Below are 18879 nucleotides of genomic sequence, written 5' to 3' on the forward strand. Positions count from 1 at the left end.
ACTATCTTAAAATAAAAAATCTGTTTTAGAGTTAATCTTATTAAAATATGGGAGCAAGAATCAAGTATTGCATTTTTTCAGGAAACAATATAGTTGTTCTTTTCTTTTTTTCATCGCAAGTTACTGCATTATGCTTTTCTAAATATTATTATTTTTTAAATATACATTTCTAAAATTAAAATAATATTGGGACAAGTAGATGCCATTCACAATTTTTGGTCAATATATGAGCAAGGGTATGGCTTGTAAAACTAATTCCAAGTCATTTATTGGGTTTTCCTGATAAGCTAAGAACCTGTGGAACATCTCTTAGAGATACATACATCAGGTAAAATGGCTACAAAGCATCCCTAATAAAATTGCAAATTAAAAGTTTACCCAGTGCATACAATCCTTGGTACATTTTAAAGTGATTTGATAATGGGTATTAATGTCATTTAAAACAAAAGTGACAAATCACAGCAAGGCTAGTATCAGCTTTGTTCATTCATCCAAATGACACCAAAGTCTAAGAATAAAACATTCAACATTCTCCACATCATGCGTAATAGAAGTCTCTGTCAAAAGATGAGACATTTCAATCAGCAACATTCTCACGGAGACCAATTTCATACACTAAATGAATCATTTGAAAATAAGAAATCCCAGATTTCACATTCCGAATGCAAAAAAAAAGTAGCGCTACTTAAATGGACATTCATTCACTTTTCAAATCAAAATATTGCCTTAGTGTATAAATAATAAATAGCATCGACCTGAGGATAACGTCACAGAATTGCGCAGAGTTTGGATGTGTGCCGTAAACTACGATACATTTTAAGACGCTCCTTTTTTATCGCTTTTGGTCCAGGTAAGTGCGTGGCCGTTGGCATGTTCTCGACAGTCCGCTTCTTGTGTGCGCCATGCAGCAAGATTCTATAAATTCCTGTGATGGAACTCCTGCAGTCCTTTCCCTGATTGTTCAAGATGTGTTCTGAGGTGATGCCAAGTGTCCCCAGTGCCGTTATTACTTGCAGTTCCTCCACCCCCAGCTCAGAGGGATTCTTCTCTGCGAGATGAGATGGCTCCAGTTCGAAGGGCTCCATGGGTCGAGGAAAGTCAACGTGATGCAGCCAGTCACTGCTCATCACCTGTTCTACAGAGCAACGGTCCGTCGGTAATGGCTGGAGGATCGCCCGGATCAGTTTTTGGCATGTGTCCGGAAGCCAGGTGGGCATTGTAAAGGCACCTTCGAGTATACATTTCTTAAGTTTAGCCACAGTATCAGCCCTGAATGGCATGGTGCCCGTCACCATAAAGAATAACATCACTCCCAAGGCCCAGATGTCTACAAAGACGCCAACGTAGTTTTCATCACGGAAGAGCTCGGGAGCAGCGTAAGGTGGGGAGCCGCAGAAAGTGTTGAGTGTTTCGTCACGTCGGCTCAAAGTGCTGAAGCCAAAGTCGCCAACCTTAACGCAAGAAATGCTGGTGTAGAAAACGTTTTCCGCCTTCAAATCGCGGTGAATTATGTTGTTTTCATGCTGATGGCAGAAAAAAAATACACCATGTTCATGGAAATGTGAAGAAATGATTAGACTACAAAAACAAAGTGCCATTCGATTGACGCCCAACCCTCCCAGTCCAAATGGATTGGACTTTTATTGCCGTCAATGGCACTAAAATATCATCATTCGATGCCAGCCATTCAAGTTGTTGATGTACTTGAGAAATATTATTATTGTATCATCAGCATTGTCTATCCTGATTTTTATTGCGGTTCCTCTCTATGTTCCATTCCTCCATGAAGTCAAAGTGAAAATGGCTTTGTAATTTTAATGCCATTGTGCTAATTAAAATACAAAGCAATTGAGAGATGCTAACATTTTTAAATTTTACGATTGGCTGAGGTCATATGTAAATACTGAAATTTTGTGGACATGATACCAACCATGTGTTTAACAGCAGACAGGATCTGAGCAAAGACAATTTTGCTGTCAGCATCAGAAAGTTTCCCCTCTGTGGTAATTTTGCTGTAGAGTTCTCCTCCACCAGCATACTCCAACACAAGGTGTAACCGTGACAATGTCTCCACCACCTTAATAAAATGGAAAAATTGACAATCGTAGTATTTTGGTGAATTTATTAAATGATTACAAAAATCCAAACATAAAGATGTATATATATATATGAGAAACCTCATAGAGGCGTATGATGTTAGGGTGGTGTAGTTTCTCCATGCTGGAGATTTCTCTTGATAACAAACGCTGAGTCTTTTGATCCAACTTTGTTTTGTCAAGGATCTTGATCGCCACTTTGTCTATTTTTTTTCCAGATAAAGACATGCAATAAAAAAAAATCATACTATTTATCAAAACCAGGGTTTATACCACAAAGCCCTTTGACCAATGCCAGTCGTGACTTCACAGATTTGTTATTTTAAGCAAAAATGCCTGGTTTACCTTTGGTGAGGGCATGAATTCCCAGCTTGACATGGGAAAAATTTCCACAGCCGAGCTCTCCTCTGATTTTGTAGAAGCTGATTCGTCTGCCCACTGCAAGTTCACGGACCACCCTGTTGTCAAACCACAAAACAATAATAGTAAGAGAACAGTAGTGTAGAGGGAGAGAAAGATAGAAGGGAAAAAAAATCCTAGCCTTACCTCTCATCCTGGCACATATCCAGGTTGAGTTTCTCCAATGGGGTAAGGCGGCGGATGTTTGCTCCTTCGTCATCTGTGTTTATGTCTGAGCTGTCCTGGGTGCTGCAGCACGTGTACCGCTGGCTGCGGGCTACAACCGCTGTGCTTCCAAAAGAACCTTCAGCAAAGTCCACATTGGATTCCCTAGTATCAACAGCAGAAATGGAGTCGTTCCCTGTTGCTCCTGCTGCTCCCGCGGCCCCAGCCCCTGCTTCAGCCCCTTCTGGGCTGCTCTCTGATGGACAGACAGCAGTCATCCTGCCAAGAGACGGCTAGGCAGCAAGAGGGGCTTAGTTCATGTCAGCTATTGATAGAGAAAAAAACTTTTTAGAGTGCAATTCCCAAGATTAAGGTCAATTAAACACAGCTATTGCTTTTCAAATCTATGAAGTGCACCATAAAGGCAAATTTAATATATAATATAAATATAACTGGCTGGTTGTCAAACTTAGTACATAGTTTGCCAGAGTTAAAACAAATTTATATCTATTTTTAAAGAGAGTAATCAACTAAAGGCATCATATTGGAATAAAATATGATATCCAACATAAAAAAATGTTGCACAAAGGTTTGAGTTTCCAGCAGGGTTTTAGCCTTACAAAAGATATTTTGGTTTACAGAAGCAACAAATGCATGGCTATTGATATGACTTGACAGTGTACTGATCTTCAACCAATTGCATGTCATTGTAAGCACACACGAAATTCCCTTCTGAGACGACATCACCACGGGAATCAACCAGTGCCAGTACATCTGATGCATCTCTCAACCGAGGTCTGTCCCTGTGCTGATTTTATAAAGAACCAATTGTTCAGCAATCCATTTGGTAACCATGCAAAATTCTAATAGCAGTTTTGCAAATGGATTATTTACAATTTCACATACAATGCCCTGAAATGTGAATTAAATGAGGATTCCCATATTCTATTAATGCTACAAGTCTTTCGGTTTGCCTGGCTTTGATCGGAAGCGATGAATTGTATGGTTGTCAAACATGGTAACAACAGGTCAAGAAATTACCTAAACATCTGTAAAGGTCTATAATAAAGATAAAAACCTGTACACAATTATTTCCATCACCATCCCATTAGATCAATGAATGGCCTTATATTAAATAATTCATTGAATGAACGACTTTTTGCTTCAGTAATTGGCCCAGAAATAATCAAAATCACAAAAAATATCATTGGTTGCCCAGGAAAGAAAAACAGTAGTAGTAGGACACTAATCTATTAAGTTACAACGTGGATTTTCTTCTTTAGATCATGTGTGCACAGGTATACCTTTTATAACATTTTGGTAGAAAACAAAATTGGAGTCGTGCCGAGGTGTTTGATTTCGGAAATTCCAATTTAACATCATACCGATAACATCTGTATAGGACATATTAAGTGTCGGCAAGTACTGTAATGTTACATATAAAACCACTTACCTATATATGAGCCATTCCCAGCTGAATCATGCCAGTCAGTGTCTTTATCCAAATGTCAAAAAAATAAAGTATTCTTCCCAGTATTTGGTGCATGTTGCATCAACAAAATCACTGCAGCTCCAATGGTTCAGCAGAATTTTTCCCATTAAATTTTGAACCATTAATAATCTCAAATCTCAAGATGAGTCCTTGGAAACTGTCGGTTGAAGCCTTTGAATCTTGAGCGAAGAAGCTGGAGACAGGTGAGAGTAAGTGTTATGAAAGTCATCCACAATGGAAGATTTTACTGAAGAGGTCAGTGTGGCTTAAAAAGGCTCATTTGAGTGTCTGAGGTTTAAATAGAACACATTGAAGTGGGGGGTGGGGATGGGGTGGATGGGTTGGGCGGGCTGAGGATAGAAGAAAGAGGTGGAACAGATGATAGTGTCAGGATTGCCTACATTTAGCATTGCCACAATGATGAATAAATAGATTCAGCCACTAAAAGGATCTTATTTAAATTTCTAATACAAACATTTAAGGTATTAGTAAACAACAAATTGCCTCCTGTGTGAAAGTGTTCTTTACATATCAGCGAGCATCCACTGAAGGCGAACGTTGCTATGAGAGCCAGAACAAACAAGACACGTATCCTCATCCCTCTCTTGAACCAGAAAAAAAAGACTCAACTGGTGTCATGTTCAACACTCTTTTACTGGAAATCTATTATATAATAAAGTCCAATAAAATTCAGAAAATACTGTTTGCAACTTCATCTATCATCTGGGCAATTGTTCATCCAATTGTGGAGCACGTGTATTGGTTATCAGGGGAAATTTAACAATGCATGCAATCTGTTAGAGTGTCCTCCATTTAGCATTTAGGTAAATTACACCATTGGCAGATGTTAAATCGATAAATGGTTAATCTCCTAGTACTCAGGCAATTTACAGTATTTAGAGTACATGGACGTGAAACCCACAATAAAATAGCTGGAAAAAATAAATGCATCATTTATAATTCTTAACTTCTATATATGGTTGTGGACAAAACAAGGTGGAGAGATATCCTCCCATTCATCTGCATTTTAATGAGCCCATGCTACAACTATGCAACTAAATCAAAGGGTCTTTTTTTTTAGATGTTCAATCTGTGAGCATTCAAACACGACGAATGAATATATCACCATTGATCTCCAGTATCAATAAGGACATGCAAAGAGAATACCAGCCTTTTATGTGTGTGTTATATGAGGTAAAGCATTAGCTGTCAGCACCATGGGGAAGTGAAATGGTCTTTAAAATGACAATATTAGCCTGGTTCCATTTTTTATTTTATTTTTTTAAATCACTGCATGCATTTTTGCAATACCTGATTTCAAAGCTTTCTCCAAATGGTGCATGCAAATGAGCAGTATTCTACAGATTGTCATGTGCCTCATCTCTCCTTCACAACAGGTTGCTTGGCAAGGCTGTTCGTCTTAGTCAGGGTGAGGACGGAGCACCCACCATTAGGTAGTGTGTCAAGAAAGAGAGCACACAGGGTTATGTTTGCCATTGTATAATGCAGCATTTAACCTGAGAGATTTTATGTTAAATACAGCAGATGGGCGGGTCAGCATCCACAAAGAATGCATCAAGGCAGATGTTAAAACACAATTTAAATGAGTGTTCTTAAAGGGTATACAAAAGCAGCTGTTGACTATTCAACATGATGTTGTTCGGTCAGCTAATAGCAAAGCAAATATACTGTATGTAAACTGTGTGCCAATTTAGGGTCAGCACAATCCGAGTCTGCACACATTCATGAAGATTTAGGCTTAGATTCGAGGATGCAATGCTAGAATTGCAAAATTATTTTGGTGCTGCTGCCACATCTGGAAAAAAACACCTTAAATTGTGCCATCTACTGGTTATATACAGTGATGGGATGGCTGGCCACCAATTCAGGTAGTTCCCTGCCCGGTGCCCAGAGTTGGTTGAGAGAGGCCCCAGCACCCCCATAAGACTCGTGAGGCCTGCTAAGTCACAAGTACTGTACTCCCAATTTTTAGTTCCTGTTTTCAGGACATGGTTATTATACAGGATTCACGTATAGTCTAGCCCTCTAATGAGGACCAACATCTATAATTTGTGATGTTGCACAAATAGTGTGCCCTTCATCAGCCAGAAAGTCAAATATGGGTGCTCTTTACTCACCAGGTGATTTGTCTGAGGATGTAGAAGAGGGGGTTGGAGGTGCAGGCAGTTAAACACACTCTTGGCATCAGCAGCCCCTTAACACACTTGAACAATGGAAAGCACTAGAGGCCATCCACCACAGCTGTGGATCAAAAAAATGAGTCACTGTTTCCATCTAGACACATTGCATTTGATTTGACGATTTCTGCTTCAACTGAGTCCATTCATCTTTCCAGTTTCTGCAAGCATACACTTACACTGATTTCACAATTTTCCCACCACATCCATGCATCTGGATGCAAAGGAAACACACACACACACACACATTCAAATGCTGTAAGGAGTGCACTCAAGTAAATATAGACATGCTATTGCAAACACAAGCACTAGGCGCTCTCTACACAAAGCTCGTGTTAATTGAGATGCACAGTTGAAAAGGATTGAGAGCTCAACGGTGCAACAAATAAACCTGAACTGAGGCAGGGGGACCCGTTGGAATCCATAACCTATATACATATTTAATATTTGCAAGTGTCTAGTATTTTGTAATATCTTAAGCAAATCTCAGTCGAGGCTTTACAAAGTGACCCTGCATTTTGTTAGCAACTTTTGTAGAAACATCCATTTGGTGAAGAAAATGGTCTCTTTCTTGTTTATTTTGAGGTTGCCATCAAACAAGCGAACACATGTACAAAACACTTTTGTTTAACTATTAATTTATTTTAGGGATGGGGCTCTGCTGCCAATATGTCACCACTAGGTTCAATTAATTAAAATGTGTCTCATTCAACTGTTGTTTTTCAACAGGAGGTTTATTGAATATTCTGATCGACTTTGTTTTGAATGTGCTGACAGATGGGAGTTCATATAGGTTTGAATACACTTGTTTCTACAGCTTTTGGAATACAGTGGTCTTTTTTCATTGGTGTGGGCCACATTGGGGTTTTGGCTGTGGCATTTGTAGGCCTCAAGTGTACAGTATGTTTCTTTTGTAAATTAACACAAAGGCTCTTTGTACTCTTGTTTTTAGAATTGATCCCATAGAGTAGGGGTGGGGAACCTATGGCTCGGGAGCCGAATGTGGCTCTTTTGATGGCTGGATATGGCTCTCCCCTAACCTGTGAGGTATTTTTGTTTATTGCTGGTGACAGAGCGGAGCCCCAGGTGCATCAATACGAGCGTCATTCCGTCACTACATTTACCACCTTTTTAATCATAATATTTTTTTCATTAAACTCTTCTACATGCGCTCATTGATACTCATTGATTAACTACAGTTTAGCTTTTTTTGCAATCATTCACTCATCCGGATCTAAACCATCCACAGCTGGTTCTTCCAATTTTAATAAATGGCACTTGTATTGTTGTCAATTACAATTAATGATTAAAATATGTATTAATGAATTTGATCGTTTCTCATTTTACCCATGATGGGCAAGTGATGAAGGCTAACTTAAAAAAAAAAAACATTATTAAATTGTTCTTTTACGTGCTGCCTATGCTTTGTCACGGAATAGGAAGGAAGCTTTAGTACTGTAAAGCAACAGGTGCCAAAGACCATTTGATCTCAGCCACCGTGTTAGCGAGTAAATCACATCACATCGATCCCCAATTAGATTGTGTGCATGTGACAAGTGCGGATGCATCCAAGACAATCCCAGATCTGGATAGCATTATAACCCCGCATACGGATCATCACATGTCTATAGTATTTAAACAATAATTACTGTTTAAAACCTGCAAATTCGCAAACTTAAATTACACCGCTCAAAGTGATGTCCATGCAGTCAACAGCTAGCACTTATACGAATGCATCGCTCTCCGTGAGCCACTTAAATCCTGCTCAAAACACGAACAAGCAGAACATTTCTTGGTGGTTTACCTTAACATATTTGTTGCTTAAAACCTGTCGAATTAAGATCTTGCCCGACGGATGATGAGAATCCGCGGGAGCTGCAACCTGGGTTGATTGTTGTCAAGGGGAATTGTTTTGAGTGGCTGGCCAGCGAGCCAATCAGAGCTATGTTCCGAGACATATTCCGAGACCAATCAGGGCAAGGGAGTTGGCAGTGGGCGGGCAGTCCCAAGATATGCAAAATGATTTTAACTATAATTAAAAAAGGAAAAGGAATGCTTTATAAAAAGCAAAGTATAAGGATTCTTCAAATTTGATTGTGCCTAATACTAATATAAGGCACCATTTTGCACTTACCATTTTACCCAAAGCCGGCAGTAATAAACTTCACTTCCACACCATTAAAAATTAAAAATATGAACTGTACCATGCAGATAAATGGAACAGTTCATTAATAAAAAGTTATTTCCAACCACCTATTTTCTGAGACAAGTCACCAGTTGTGATCGTCTCATGATTTTTCCTTTCCTAATACAAGATTTATTCCACCATAATTTGTTTTATTGTTCCAATCTATAAAATTTACCTGTCAGTAATGTGACAATGTGACACCAATGAAAATTATGTTCGGCCAATATTTTATTCTAGTGAATTTTGCTACAAAAAATAGCTTGAAGAAAGCTGCAGAAATAAGATATTTAGCAAAATAATTTTGCCAAATGAGAAAGGAAAAAATTGATCACTGAATTTTTGACAGCTTTAAAATAAATACCTGACAAATCTTTATCTTTGACCACTGACCTGAATTTGTCAGTTTAAGAAGTTGCAAATGTGATTTAAAAAAAAAACAAACAAAAAGAATCCATCATGCAAGGCTCAGTTGCATTTTCATACAACCACTGCTTGTATTGTTTCCTCCACGTTCATCATCTCCCCGTCCAACTCCACTTGCATCTCAGCCGGCGGCGCCGCCGCCACCACTTCCTCCTCCTCCTCCTCCACCACCTCCTTGGAGGACACACGGACCATTTGGATCTGTAAGCCGGCCTGTTTCAGTCTCTCCACATCCTCCTCGCACATCTCTGCAACACCTCCGCCTTCCACCATGACTGTCGTTGTCTCCTCCATCTCAATCACCTCAATAGGGTTTACTGTGACATGCTCAACTTGGATGCCGTCATCCAGTAACACCGTCTCTGTGGTCTCGATGCTCTGCGTGGTGATAGTGAGAGCTGCTGTAGCTGCGGTATCAGTGACAACCACCTCATCAGTCGACTTTTCTTCCTCATAGGAGTGTATGTCTTTGAGATGGGCCTTTAGCTCTTGGGAGTCAGTGAACCACATATCACACATTGTGCAGTGGTTGGGCTTATCTCCAGTGTGGCTCACGAGATGGTCTTTGAATTGGTCCCAGCTGTTGAACACACTGCCACATACCTGCAGAGAAAGAGGGGGAAAAAATCTTAACCAGGTATCGCCAGGTACTTAAATTGATAGATTTTCCAAGACGGAGGACTTACACAAATTCTAATTGACATTTTCCCTACATCATTACATGAACATGTGATACCTATGTTGTCGCGTACCTGGCATTCGTAGAGCTTTTTGCGTCCTTTCTTGGCTCCGGCGCCATTTTGACAAGCCGCCATGTGGCACTTGAGGGTGCTGTTCCTCGCAAACCGTTCATGACAGTCTGGGCACTCGTATGGTTTTTCGCCTACATACAAGATAAAGAAAGACAAACAAAATGAAACCACAAATGAAGTACAGTAACATGACTGACTCAAATGCCAGAACTGACAATCTGTTTTTCATCTTACCAGTATGCTTTCGAAGGTGTTCTTTATAGTGTCCAAAGTGGTCGAAGTGCTTCTTGCAGTATTCACAAGTGTGAACTCTCTTTGGGGCTTTCTGGTTTTGTGCCAGCTCTTCTGCATCAAAATGGAAAGTGTTCAGGTGCTGATTCAAGGCACCCTCCCGCGTGTAGGCTTTGCCACAATGGTTGCAAACATGCTGCTTCTTCAACAGATTGAGGTGCGTTTTCAGGTGCTGCTTAAGGTGGTAGTACATCTTGAAGCTTCGGTCACACTTGTTGCAACGGAAAGACTTTTCTAGTTGAGAAAACTGGACTTGCGCTAGGTTAGCATTCTCCAGCACCTTAGAGGCAGTAACTGTTTCTTCCTGATACAAAACTTCCTGTAACAACAGACAGAAGCACAACACAACACTCTTTAATACTCAAAGAAAAAAAATAGAATAAACCATCTCAACTCAATTGTGAGATAAAAGTTTCCGAACGTAGTAGTACTTTAAGCTATGAGTGTTGTATTTTTCACTTCATGATGTGAAATGTAATTTGTTTTATATAGCAGGGTATCTCAATAAAAACAAAGATACTCTGGCTGGACAATAAAAATAAGTCACCATCAACTTGGAAATTAAGATTTTACGGTAGATTGGACAGCATGAATCTTACTGCACCTCTTCTAAATCTTCTTTCTTCATTACTTGTATGGATGATTCCTCCTGTTGATACTTGCTGGTAATATCAGCAAGGAGAGCTAAAGCGGAGTCATTTGACTGTGAATTCTTTGCCGCGTCCACCACTTCTTCCAGTCCAGACTCCTCCACCTCAATTGCACCGTCTGCTATCATCTCTATCTCCACCTATGAGAACACATACAGGTCAAGTGTTCAATGAAATTGCCGTTCAGATAAAGTTTTATTATCAGTGACAAATGCAAAAATACAAACCTGCTCCCCTTCCACCGTGGGTAGGACTTCTGTGATGACACAAGATGTCTCGGCAATTTTTCTCTTTACACTGCTGCTCTTTGGTGTGACGGAATAATCATTTATTCTACAAGAAAAGTCATGTTTGCTTGATTTTGTACACATTTTGTGTGGTATTTTTTCTCTATTAATATCCTGAATCACAATATACTAGAATAATTGCAGTTTTTAAGCAGAGTGCCGTTCAAACACTCACTTGTTTGTGAGTGCCTTGATGGCTTCCTGCATCTGAAGGTATTCGGCAGCCTTCCAGATGTCGAAGGCTTCTTCCTTTCCGGCGACAGCTAACGTAGCTGTGTACGTGAACTCCATCAGTTGGCGAAATGCCATGTTACTTACACCTGTAAGAGAAGAACAAAATGGAAAAGTAGTGGAGGTTAGGACTAGACAATTTTGTCAGGATTTCCCTTTCCGGAATTCCTGATGATATAATACCCGAGTTTCCTAAAATGGCTTTAACACATAGACATTACAGAATATTTGGAATTAGTCTAAGGCACGTAAACACTGGTCTTACTAACATGCAAAATGACAGAGGCTAGCCCAGTCCGGACTGTAATGACATTTTAAGCATGAAAGACCTTATTTAAAATACCTTCAATCTCCACCAGGGGTTCTTGCGTATAATCTTGGAAGAACTTGTGAAAAAACTGACTGCATGCTGCCAACACTGCCTTATGTGCTCGGAATTGGTGCCCTAAAAGAGAAATTATGATATCATTATTATTTAGGCCATTGCAGATGTACAACACAAAGGCGTAATTTGCATCGTGTGGTTCATTGCTCAATTGGGATAGGTGTCAAGGCTGCAAAATCCGGATAAAAACTATGCATGTTTATGTGAGTGCAGTGAAACACATACATTGAATATGCTTTCTCAACATAAGTTTGATGTCTTTGATATACAAGGAGCGGTAGAGTTAAAAACAATACATCAAATATAGGATATAAGATTTGGCCACTTGTCCCACGTCCATTAAATATTGAATGTTTTTAATTCACTAACCATCAACAATCAAAGTGATGTCTGTGAACTGGTCCAATTTTCGCTGTTCATTCAGTTTGTCCATCATGGCTTTGTAATGAGCAGGGAACTCATTGTCTTCTTTGACTTCAGCCGCCATTACTCTCTGGATTCTTTACTAAGACAAAATAAAGAGCACATTTATGAGAAAAAAGGTAACACGTGGATTTAAATCTTGGTGAACACATCACCAAGTACATATCAGTGCAAAAGTACAATCAATATCAATACACTAGCTGTTTAAAAACATAACTCTACTTTACTTTTATAGAATATTGTTTTGTTCACAAACTAAAAAGAAGCATGTGTGCAACGCTCCTCAGTAGGAGTATTTTGATTTCATGAATGCAACAACTCCAACATTTAGAAAAATGCACGAAATACCTAAAACTCTCTAGGGAGAAGAGTTTGAAAATAATAGTAATTAGATAAACAAGGCATTAGAAACAACAACTTTTAATCTGTCGCCCCTGGTTCTGTTCCGATCCCAGAGAGCTAAATTGGAAAATTGCTCAATACTTAGTTATCTAAGCAAAAGACAAAATATAAAACAGATTAAAACCCCAGGAAAATGCCATTTAACAGACTGATAGTGGCTCAAAAAGGAAAACATCATGCTAGCATTATCAGTCGTTGACTTCAATGTTAGCGCGCTGAGATGCAAAACACTAAAATGGATCAATCCAAAACAACGTACCTGTTCCAAATAGATAAAAACGCCCATCTCTGTGATAAAAGATGGTCAAAATAACCATAAAACCCCAGCAGAGTTTTACAAATACCAAAGACGGGCCCCTTAGCATGCTCGCCATTTCGTGTTTGACAATCAACATTACGTCATCAAACCGCGCATTAAAATACACCTTTTCCCAGACACATTTTCCGATTCTGAGTGCTGTGAGTCATAGCATGCGACAAAAGGCATGGTTGGTCATACCTCAGCGTCCTTAATGGCAGTTTAAAGAGTTTTTAGGGTGATAATTCCTTCGAGTCATGTAGCATGGTTGTGCTTCTGTAGCTTTCTCCAAAAAGGGCGGTCGTTGGACAAAAAGGCCTCGGTATCCCAGAAGCCTTTGCGGTGTTAAGGACGCCTCGTTGCCTTAGTTACTGGCGACATACAAATGAGTCGCTTGCTGTTGTTATTGATAGAAAAAAATGTATTCATTTAAAATCCCATTGTCTTTGCACAGGGTGCAATATGACATTAATGCTAAAAGAAAAAATGTACCACATGGTTTCCTTGATAAATAAAATTTGCACTATACTGTATCAGACATTGCAAATAAAGAGTAAGGTTAGGGAGCGCCTGGTGCATTATTTTTTACTTGGTCAGCTAAATGCTCGCACAGGTTGATGTGTCCTGCATGGCGCCTTCATCTGTCAATAAGTTACATTGACCTTTGGGAATCATCTATCTTGGCAGGGCACCCTGAATCACATGCATTTCACTCTGGATCTTTTCTACTTATTGGGCCTATCTGCTTTACGAACAATGAACCTAAAGAACTTTGTCTTTAGATCTATTTCAAAATTATACAACATAGTTGAATTGTTACTGTCCCAGTTAATCTTATCAGTTACATAGGGTCCACTTTTCTGCTGTTGTGCAAGACTTCAAAAAAATCTTACCAGTTCTTAGACCATAAAATGTATGTCTGCTTAGTACAATACCCATTTATTTTGTTTTGGCTCTTACCTTATCATACCTGTCAACCTCGAACCATTTGTGATCTTACCAAATTTTGTTTTCGCCCTTACATATATGTATAAATACATGGAAAATCTTACCACTTTACTTTTTTGTAATTTTTTGCAAATGAAAGTAAACATAAACAAGGGAACAGGAAACGGAAATCACATGGTGAAAGTGTTACAAAACGAAATGTTTATCATGATCTTTTTTTTTTAGCCAATCAGAGGCGCCGGTACATATATCACTTGGCAGACATGCGTTTCCGGGAAGAAACAATGGCGGATGGTGAAAAATGGCTAGAAAGTGCCTTAATTTATTTTTTTTTCTCAAAATCACCGTTTAGCGTACCATTTTCATGTGTACAGCGTACCAATATAAAAATGGGCTTTCAGTTGTACCAATTACGGCGAGAACGTACCAGTTGACAGGTATGCCTTATTCAAGGATCAAACCCCACAGTTGATTTGGCTGCTGAGCACATATGAGCAAAAAAAATGCAAAAAGGCATTCACATTTACACTTGACAATTTAAAATCTTTATTAAACCTAACATGCATACTAACATGGAGATTATGCAGACTCAACATGGAAAGACCTATGTCCCAAACTTTCTTTATAAAATAATCAGTTATGCTAGTTGCTCCAGAAGCATAAAATAGGTTGCCTGTCTCTAAAGGGACTTTGCACAAAAATGCTGTCCACCGTCCAGTGATCCACCTTGTGTTGCACAACTTGTTTTTAAACTTTTTTTTTTTACCCCTATTAAAAATGCATAGCATTTGAAATTACAATAGAAGTGCATATCATCATTTGATATATAAGGTGTCGACTTTATGGGGTCAAAAAGTGCTCCATCAGCCAAAAAAAAAAGTTCATCTTTCAACCTTTGCCCTGGTTTTGTCCAGACAAAAACAGGCAGATTATAAAAGGAGGGGAGCCGCTAAGGCAGACTTGTTGTTTTACAAGGGGTTGCTGCAACTAAACGACGTGGAGAGGAAACCTTTCAACAAACAGGTATAAGACACATTTTAAAGGACATTTTGGAGTATTTATAGCTTTATTATTTGCGATTTCCCCCAAACATTAATCTAAAATATATGTTTGGACTGCTTAAATGCTTTAATCAAAATTTTGCTGTTGTTCTTGTTACTTGCATAGATATGCAAAAATAATAAGAATAATAATTTTTTTTGCTGAAATTTACTTTAAAAGTAGTGTAGCATTGTTATAAAATGTAACTCTTCGGAGTAAAATTTTGTATCTTCTCACACTGGTACAGCTAGGAAAATTGCTTATTTTTTATGCTATTAGTGAATAATATTTGATGCTGACAAAACACTGCTGAAAATTAAAGTCATGTTGTAGATAATAATGAACACATCAGCTGTTAATATATAGTGTATATAATAAATAAATGTTCTCTTTTTGAGACATTCAGAAAGCATGTGGGCGAGCCTTAGGCTGCTCCTTGCTCTCTGCCTGCTCCATGGGGGTGGAGCAGAGAGTGAAGGGGTCGGGGGGCCGCGCTGTCAGCCACCACCTGACTGGAGGATCGGTTCGGAGGAGCCCATGAGGACAGCGATGGGAAAGGTGACAGTGGTGGCCCTTTTACAGGCCAGCTGACTGTTCTGCTTGGTGCAAGCATCCAGGTATATAATGTATATTTGTCATACTCAGTTGTTGCCATTCAACCAGTGACACAATATGTATTATGTTTCACTTTGAAGCTTCCAGTTGAAAAAAGATTTAATTCTAAGCTATATAAAAATGTGTTATATCACTTGTTTTATACTATCCCCATCTAGAATGGATAGCCTGCGCCTGCAGATGGAGAATCTGGGTTTGAATGAAGTGACGTACATGGTCATCAACCATCAGGGGACGCAAGCACAACAGCTTCATCCCATGCTGGAGACGAGGGTGTCAAAGAACATTGCACTCTACAAACAGGAAGATCAACAGCCGGATGTGTGGAACCTTCTAAACGGAGTCAAGGATGACTTTTTCATCTACGACAGGTTTGAATAACCGGATTTGTACAAATTGCCAAGCTCACGACAATACTTCAAAAACTAGTTTTGAAACCATCGAGAGTGCTGAAGCCAATCCCAGCCTGACTACAACAAGGAAGCTAGCACAGCCATAATTGCCATAATAACTTTATTTTCTAGCCAAGCCTTGTCTGGCCATAATACAGCAAAAATGCCATCCATATACATTGGTGAAATGAAATGTCCAGCATTGTCACTAGCACCCAAAGAGTCAATTATAGGAAGTTATGAAATATCACTATTTATGCAAGCCAGGGTTAATTCTTTATCACTTGATGCAGTGTCGATCAAATGTCTTAGGCCTTCACTGTATGAACAGAAATTCATCAATATCCCTAAATTTGCCCCTTTTAACTCTTTGCCATTAGATGTGGACGCCTCACTCACCAGATTTCACTGCCATATTCCATCATTGGCCAGGGCCACATTGAGAAGGCCATCAAGGAAACATACTGCAAACGCTTTTGTGGTCCCTGCACATATGAGGTATGGTGACAGTAAAGCATGCACATGACTTATCATTCTCATCTTAATATATATATTAACTCACATTTTGTTTTCTTTCGGTTTTGTGATTGACCCGATTTCTCTCTCTCTATTGACCAAAAACAACTGAACTTTTGTCATGTAAAACTTCCATAGAGTGCTGAAATCCCACCAGAGTGTCAAGTAAATGGAGAAGAGAGTACCGCTGCTGCTCCGGCCGTAAATGAAGAACCTGGACACCATCCTCACCAACATCATGGGCATCATCACCACCATCATCAGCATGTGCACCATGGCCACGACACTAGTGTGGGTCATCAGCATGGAAACCACGAGGTGCAACACCAAAGTCAACACAGTGTAGAGCCACACGCTCATGAGGCGCAGCTCCAGGCAATGCCTCAAGAGGCACAGGGGCTACCCATCATGCAGCGGCCGTGAGGCCCTGCAAAGTCAAGGTGAAAGCACAAACATGGCTGACGTTGGACGGCCGGTTCAGACGGCGTCCCTGATCTAGCATCCAGCTGATGCTGACACTGACGGAGGCTAATCGGCGAGGCCAGTGAGCTAAGCCTGTGACACTGTCAAGAGGCGTTACCCGCCACGTGACGGTGACACGGGCCGGACGAGGGCAATCACATCAGTGAGACCTGACAGTGACGCCCGTCACACACTGACTGACAGCCGCCTAAGCCTGATCAGTGAGCCTGACCACCAGGGGTTGTGAGCTGAGAATGAGGTCATTTATAAAGCTGGCCACTATGTCATTCTCGTATAGAAACCGCAGCTCACGTCTAGTAGGGTCGCCATATTTCCAAATAGTCATTTTCTCCCAAATGGACCCTTGCATCTTTTATGAAACCAGGTGCAGAAACTACGCTCTAGTGGCATCTGGGTGATGTTAGGATGTCAGGGGTGGGAGATCAGTCATTATGGAATGTGGGAGACCAGTCCTTCTTAAAAATGATCCGTCAGAATCCCATAAGGAGATAAATAATTAGGTACATTTTATGACACCATCAAACTAAATCGTAAAAATAATTCATTCAGCTTCCATTTTTCATATAGGGCTGCAAAAACAATTCTTCGCAATTTGCTTCATAATTAATATATGTTGAAAGATCAATGTGAACAATCATTTCTTGGCAATTACTTTCTGTGGAACACCTAATAATCACTAACCCTGAATTAAAAACAAATGTGGGAAATACCACAAACAAATGTAACATGTAAAGATGGAAACAGCAATATAGTACCAACTAAACTGAATCAATTCTTTTGGCTTTTGACTAGTTATAACAACCACATAACTTTTTCTTCTCTGTACTATATTATTAGATTATCAGAGCCAAAAGTCTTCACTGTCACAAAAAGGAGAATGGAAGGAAATTGCATTTTAATACAAGCTCTGCTAAATGATGGTTTTTGTGGGAAGGTCAAATGTCACCCAAAAATCGGATGTCTACACAGACAAATGTATTGAAAAGAGAAGGTGGGAATTATATGTGAAAGGACAGTAGAATAAACTTTTATTGGCTTGCTTCTTTTGTTTTCTTCCTCCTTTTTGAAAGAGTTGCCAACATGAAAAATAGATCGAGAGAGGAAGAGAAGTGTATATATTGATAATGTGTGTGTAATTCTTTTTGTTTTGTTTTGTAAGACTGGCAATGTACCAAATGTGGCCAGTAGATGAAGACAAAGATCTATTTACCGACAACAGTTAAAAGTGGACTCCCCACATATTGAATTTAAAGAACTGTGATCAAAGTAACACTTTCAGATTAAATAGAAATAATTGGATCATGTAAAAAAATTGTACAATTGACACTTTAGCACTGCTTACTGCCATCACAACTTGCAAATACAGCCAAATATTAATTTCGACATATATTCTAGTAGCAAATATTACATTGATTTTTCCCCCTTTTTTTCCAAAGTGGGATACACCTATCAACACATTATGAGGGATAAAAAGTCTTTTTACCTCTCTTTTATGCTTGGTGGTGTACACCAGATGGCAAACACATTGCACTATTTATACAGTATCTATAAAAACCCTGTCTGTCAACAAGTCATTACTCAGCTAAAGTACTACTCTCCAATCAGATATGGCTGTTTTACTCTTTACTGCTTTATTTTAACTGAGCGTTGACCACATATATGTACTCATATGATAGCGATCCTTGACAGATCATACAGGACAAAAAATATTATCAAACCTAACTCACAACACAGCATGATCAGTGTGGACAATTTCAAAAGACACTTGATAACAGGGCCTTCAATCAGTTGATAAAATGCTTAACTTGAGGCCTATTATTGCTAAAAAATACTGATATATGAATGATAATAGAACCATCCAATATTACTTGTTTCAGTAATGACATGTTGTCCGTCAAGAAATCATATTACATCACTTTCAGCTTGGTGCCATGTATCTATCTGCATGTCCTAAAAGACTGTATTCCAGAAAAGGTCAACAAGCAAGCAGAAGTGATGAGTTAGGCCAAGGTGCCCTGACAATGTGGGCGTAATAGGGCTGAAGATCCAATACCAGGGGGAGAGTGACTAATGGCTAATTACCCTCAATGTCCGGGTGAATGGCAGTCTGTGTGATTCAATCAGCCCCCATACAGAGCAGCAGTACACAGCGTCTGTCTTAATTGGCCAATAAGCTTTCTCCGGAGGTCTGTGGCCCTTCTCCT

General features: G+C 39.4%; 3 protein-coding genes across 8 annotated transcripts; 1 reads left to right on the top strand and 2 right to left on the bottom strand.

Moving 5' to 3' along the window:
• Nucleotides 1-276: 276 nt before the first annotated feature.
• Nucleotides 277-8200, bottom strand: LOC144195830 (serine/threonine-protein kinase NIM1-like). Of its 2 annotated transcripts, none has more exons than XM_077715684.1 (8): nucleotides 8155-8200; nucleotides 6291-6414; nucleotides 4114-4331; nucleotides 2643-2985; nucleotides 2442-2554; nucleotides 2178-2299; nucleotides 1931-2077; nucleotides 277-1523 (listed from the first exon to the last, which is right to left on the bottom strand). In XM_077715684.1, exons 4-8 carry the CDS (start codon nucleotides 2936-2938, stop codon nucleotides 768-770), a joined length of 1434 nt encoding a protein of 477 aa, XP_077571810.1. In that variant the 5' UTR covers nucleotides 2939-2985; nucleotides 4114-4331; nucleotides 6291-6414; nucleotides 8155-8200; the 3' UTR covers nucleotides 277-767. The 2 variants fall into 2 exon arrangements, with proteins under 2 accessions (XP_077571810.1, XP_077571809.1); XM_077715683.1 differs by having other exon boundaries at nucleotides 4114-4345.
• A 548-nt stretch (nucleotides 8201-8748) lies between these two features.
• On the bottom strand, nucleotides 8749-13009 carry LOC144195828 (zinc finger protein 131-like). 4 transcript variants are annotated; one of them, XM_077715679.1, is made up of 9 exons: nucleotides 12882-13009; nucleotides 11927-12062; nucleotides 11516-11617; nucleotides 11117-11261; nucleotides 10882-10987; nucleotides 10609-10794; nucleotides 9948-10323; nucleotides 9714-9844; nucleotides 8749-9564 (listed from the first exon to the last, which is right to left on the bottom strand). In XM_077715679.1, the coding sequence occupies exons 2-9, from the start codon at nucleotides 12042-12044 to the stop codon at nucleotides 9016-9018; spliced, it is 1713 nt and encodes a 570-aa protein (XP_077571805.1). In that variant the 5' UTR covers nucleotides 12045-12062; nucleotides 12882-13009; the 3' UTR covers nucleotides 8749-9015. The 4 variants fall into 4 exon arrangements, with proteins under 4 accessions (XP_077571805.1, XP_077571807.1, XP_077571806.1 ...); XM_077715681.1 differs by having other exon boundaries at nucleotides 11927-12057; nucleotides 12882-12992; XM_077715680.1 differs by lacking the exon at nucleotides 12882-13009 and adding an exon at nucleotides 12642-12797.
• Nucleotides 13010-14556: 1547 nt separating this feature from the next.
• On the top strand, nucleotides 14557-17715 carry LOC144196092 (selenoprotein Pa-like). 2 transcript variants are annotated; one of them, XM_077716084.1, is made up of 5 exons: nucleotides 14557-14651; nucleotides 15076-15286; nucleotides 15443-15655; nucleotides 16057-16174; nucleotides 16331-17715. In XM_077716084.1, the coding sequence occupies exons 2-5, from the start codon at nucleotides 15081-15083 to the stop codon at nucleotides 16613-16615; spliced, it is 822 nt and encodes a 273-aa protein (XP_077572210.1). In that variant the 5' UTR covers nucleotides 14557-14651; nucleotides 15076-15080; the 3' UTR covers nucleotides 16616-17715. The 2 variants fall into 2 exon arrangements, with proteins under 2 accessions (XP_077572210.1, XP_077572211.1); XM_077716085.1 differs by having other exon boundaries at nucleotides 14637-14651; nucleotides 15068-15286.
• Nucleotides 17716-18879: the final 1164 nt, after the last annotated feature.

Source organism: Stigmatopora nigra, chromosome 4 (genome assembly GCF_051989575.1).
Source record: "Stigmatopora nigra isolate UIUO_SnigA chromosome 4, RoL_Snig_1.1, whole genome shotgun sequence".
In the NCBI taxonomy this organism is placed as follows: domain Eukaryota; kingdom Metazoa; phylum Chordata; class Actinopteri; order Syngnathiformes; family Syngnathidae; genus Stigmatopora; species Stigmatopora nigra.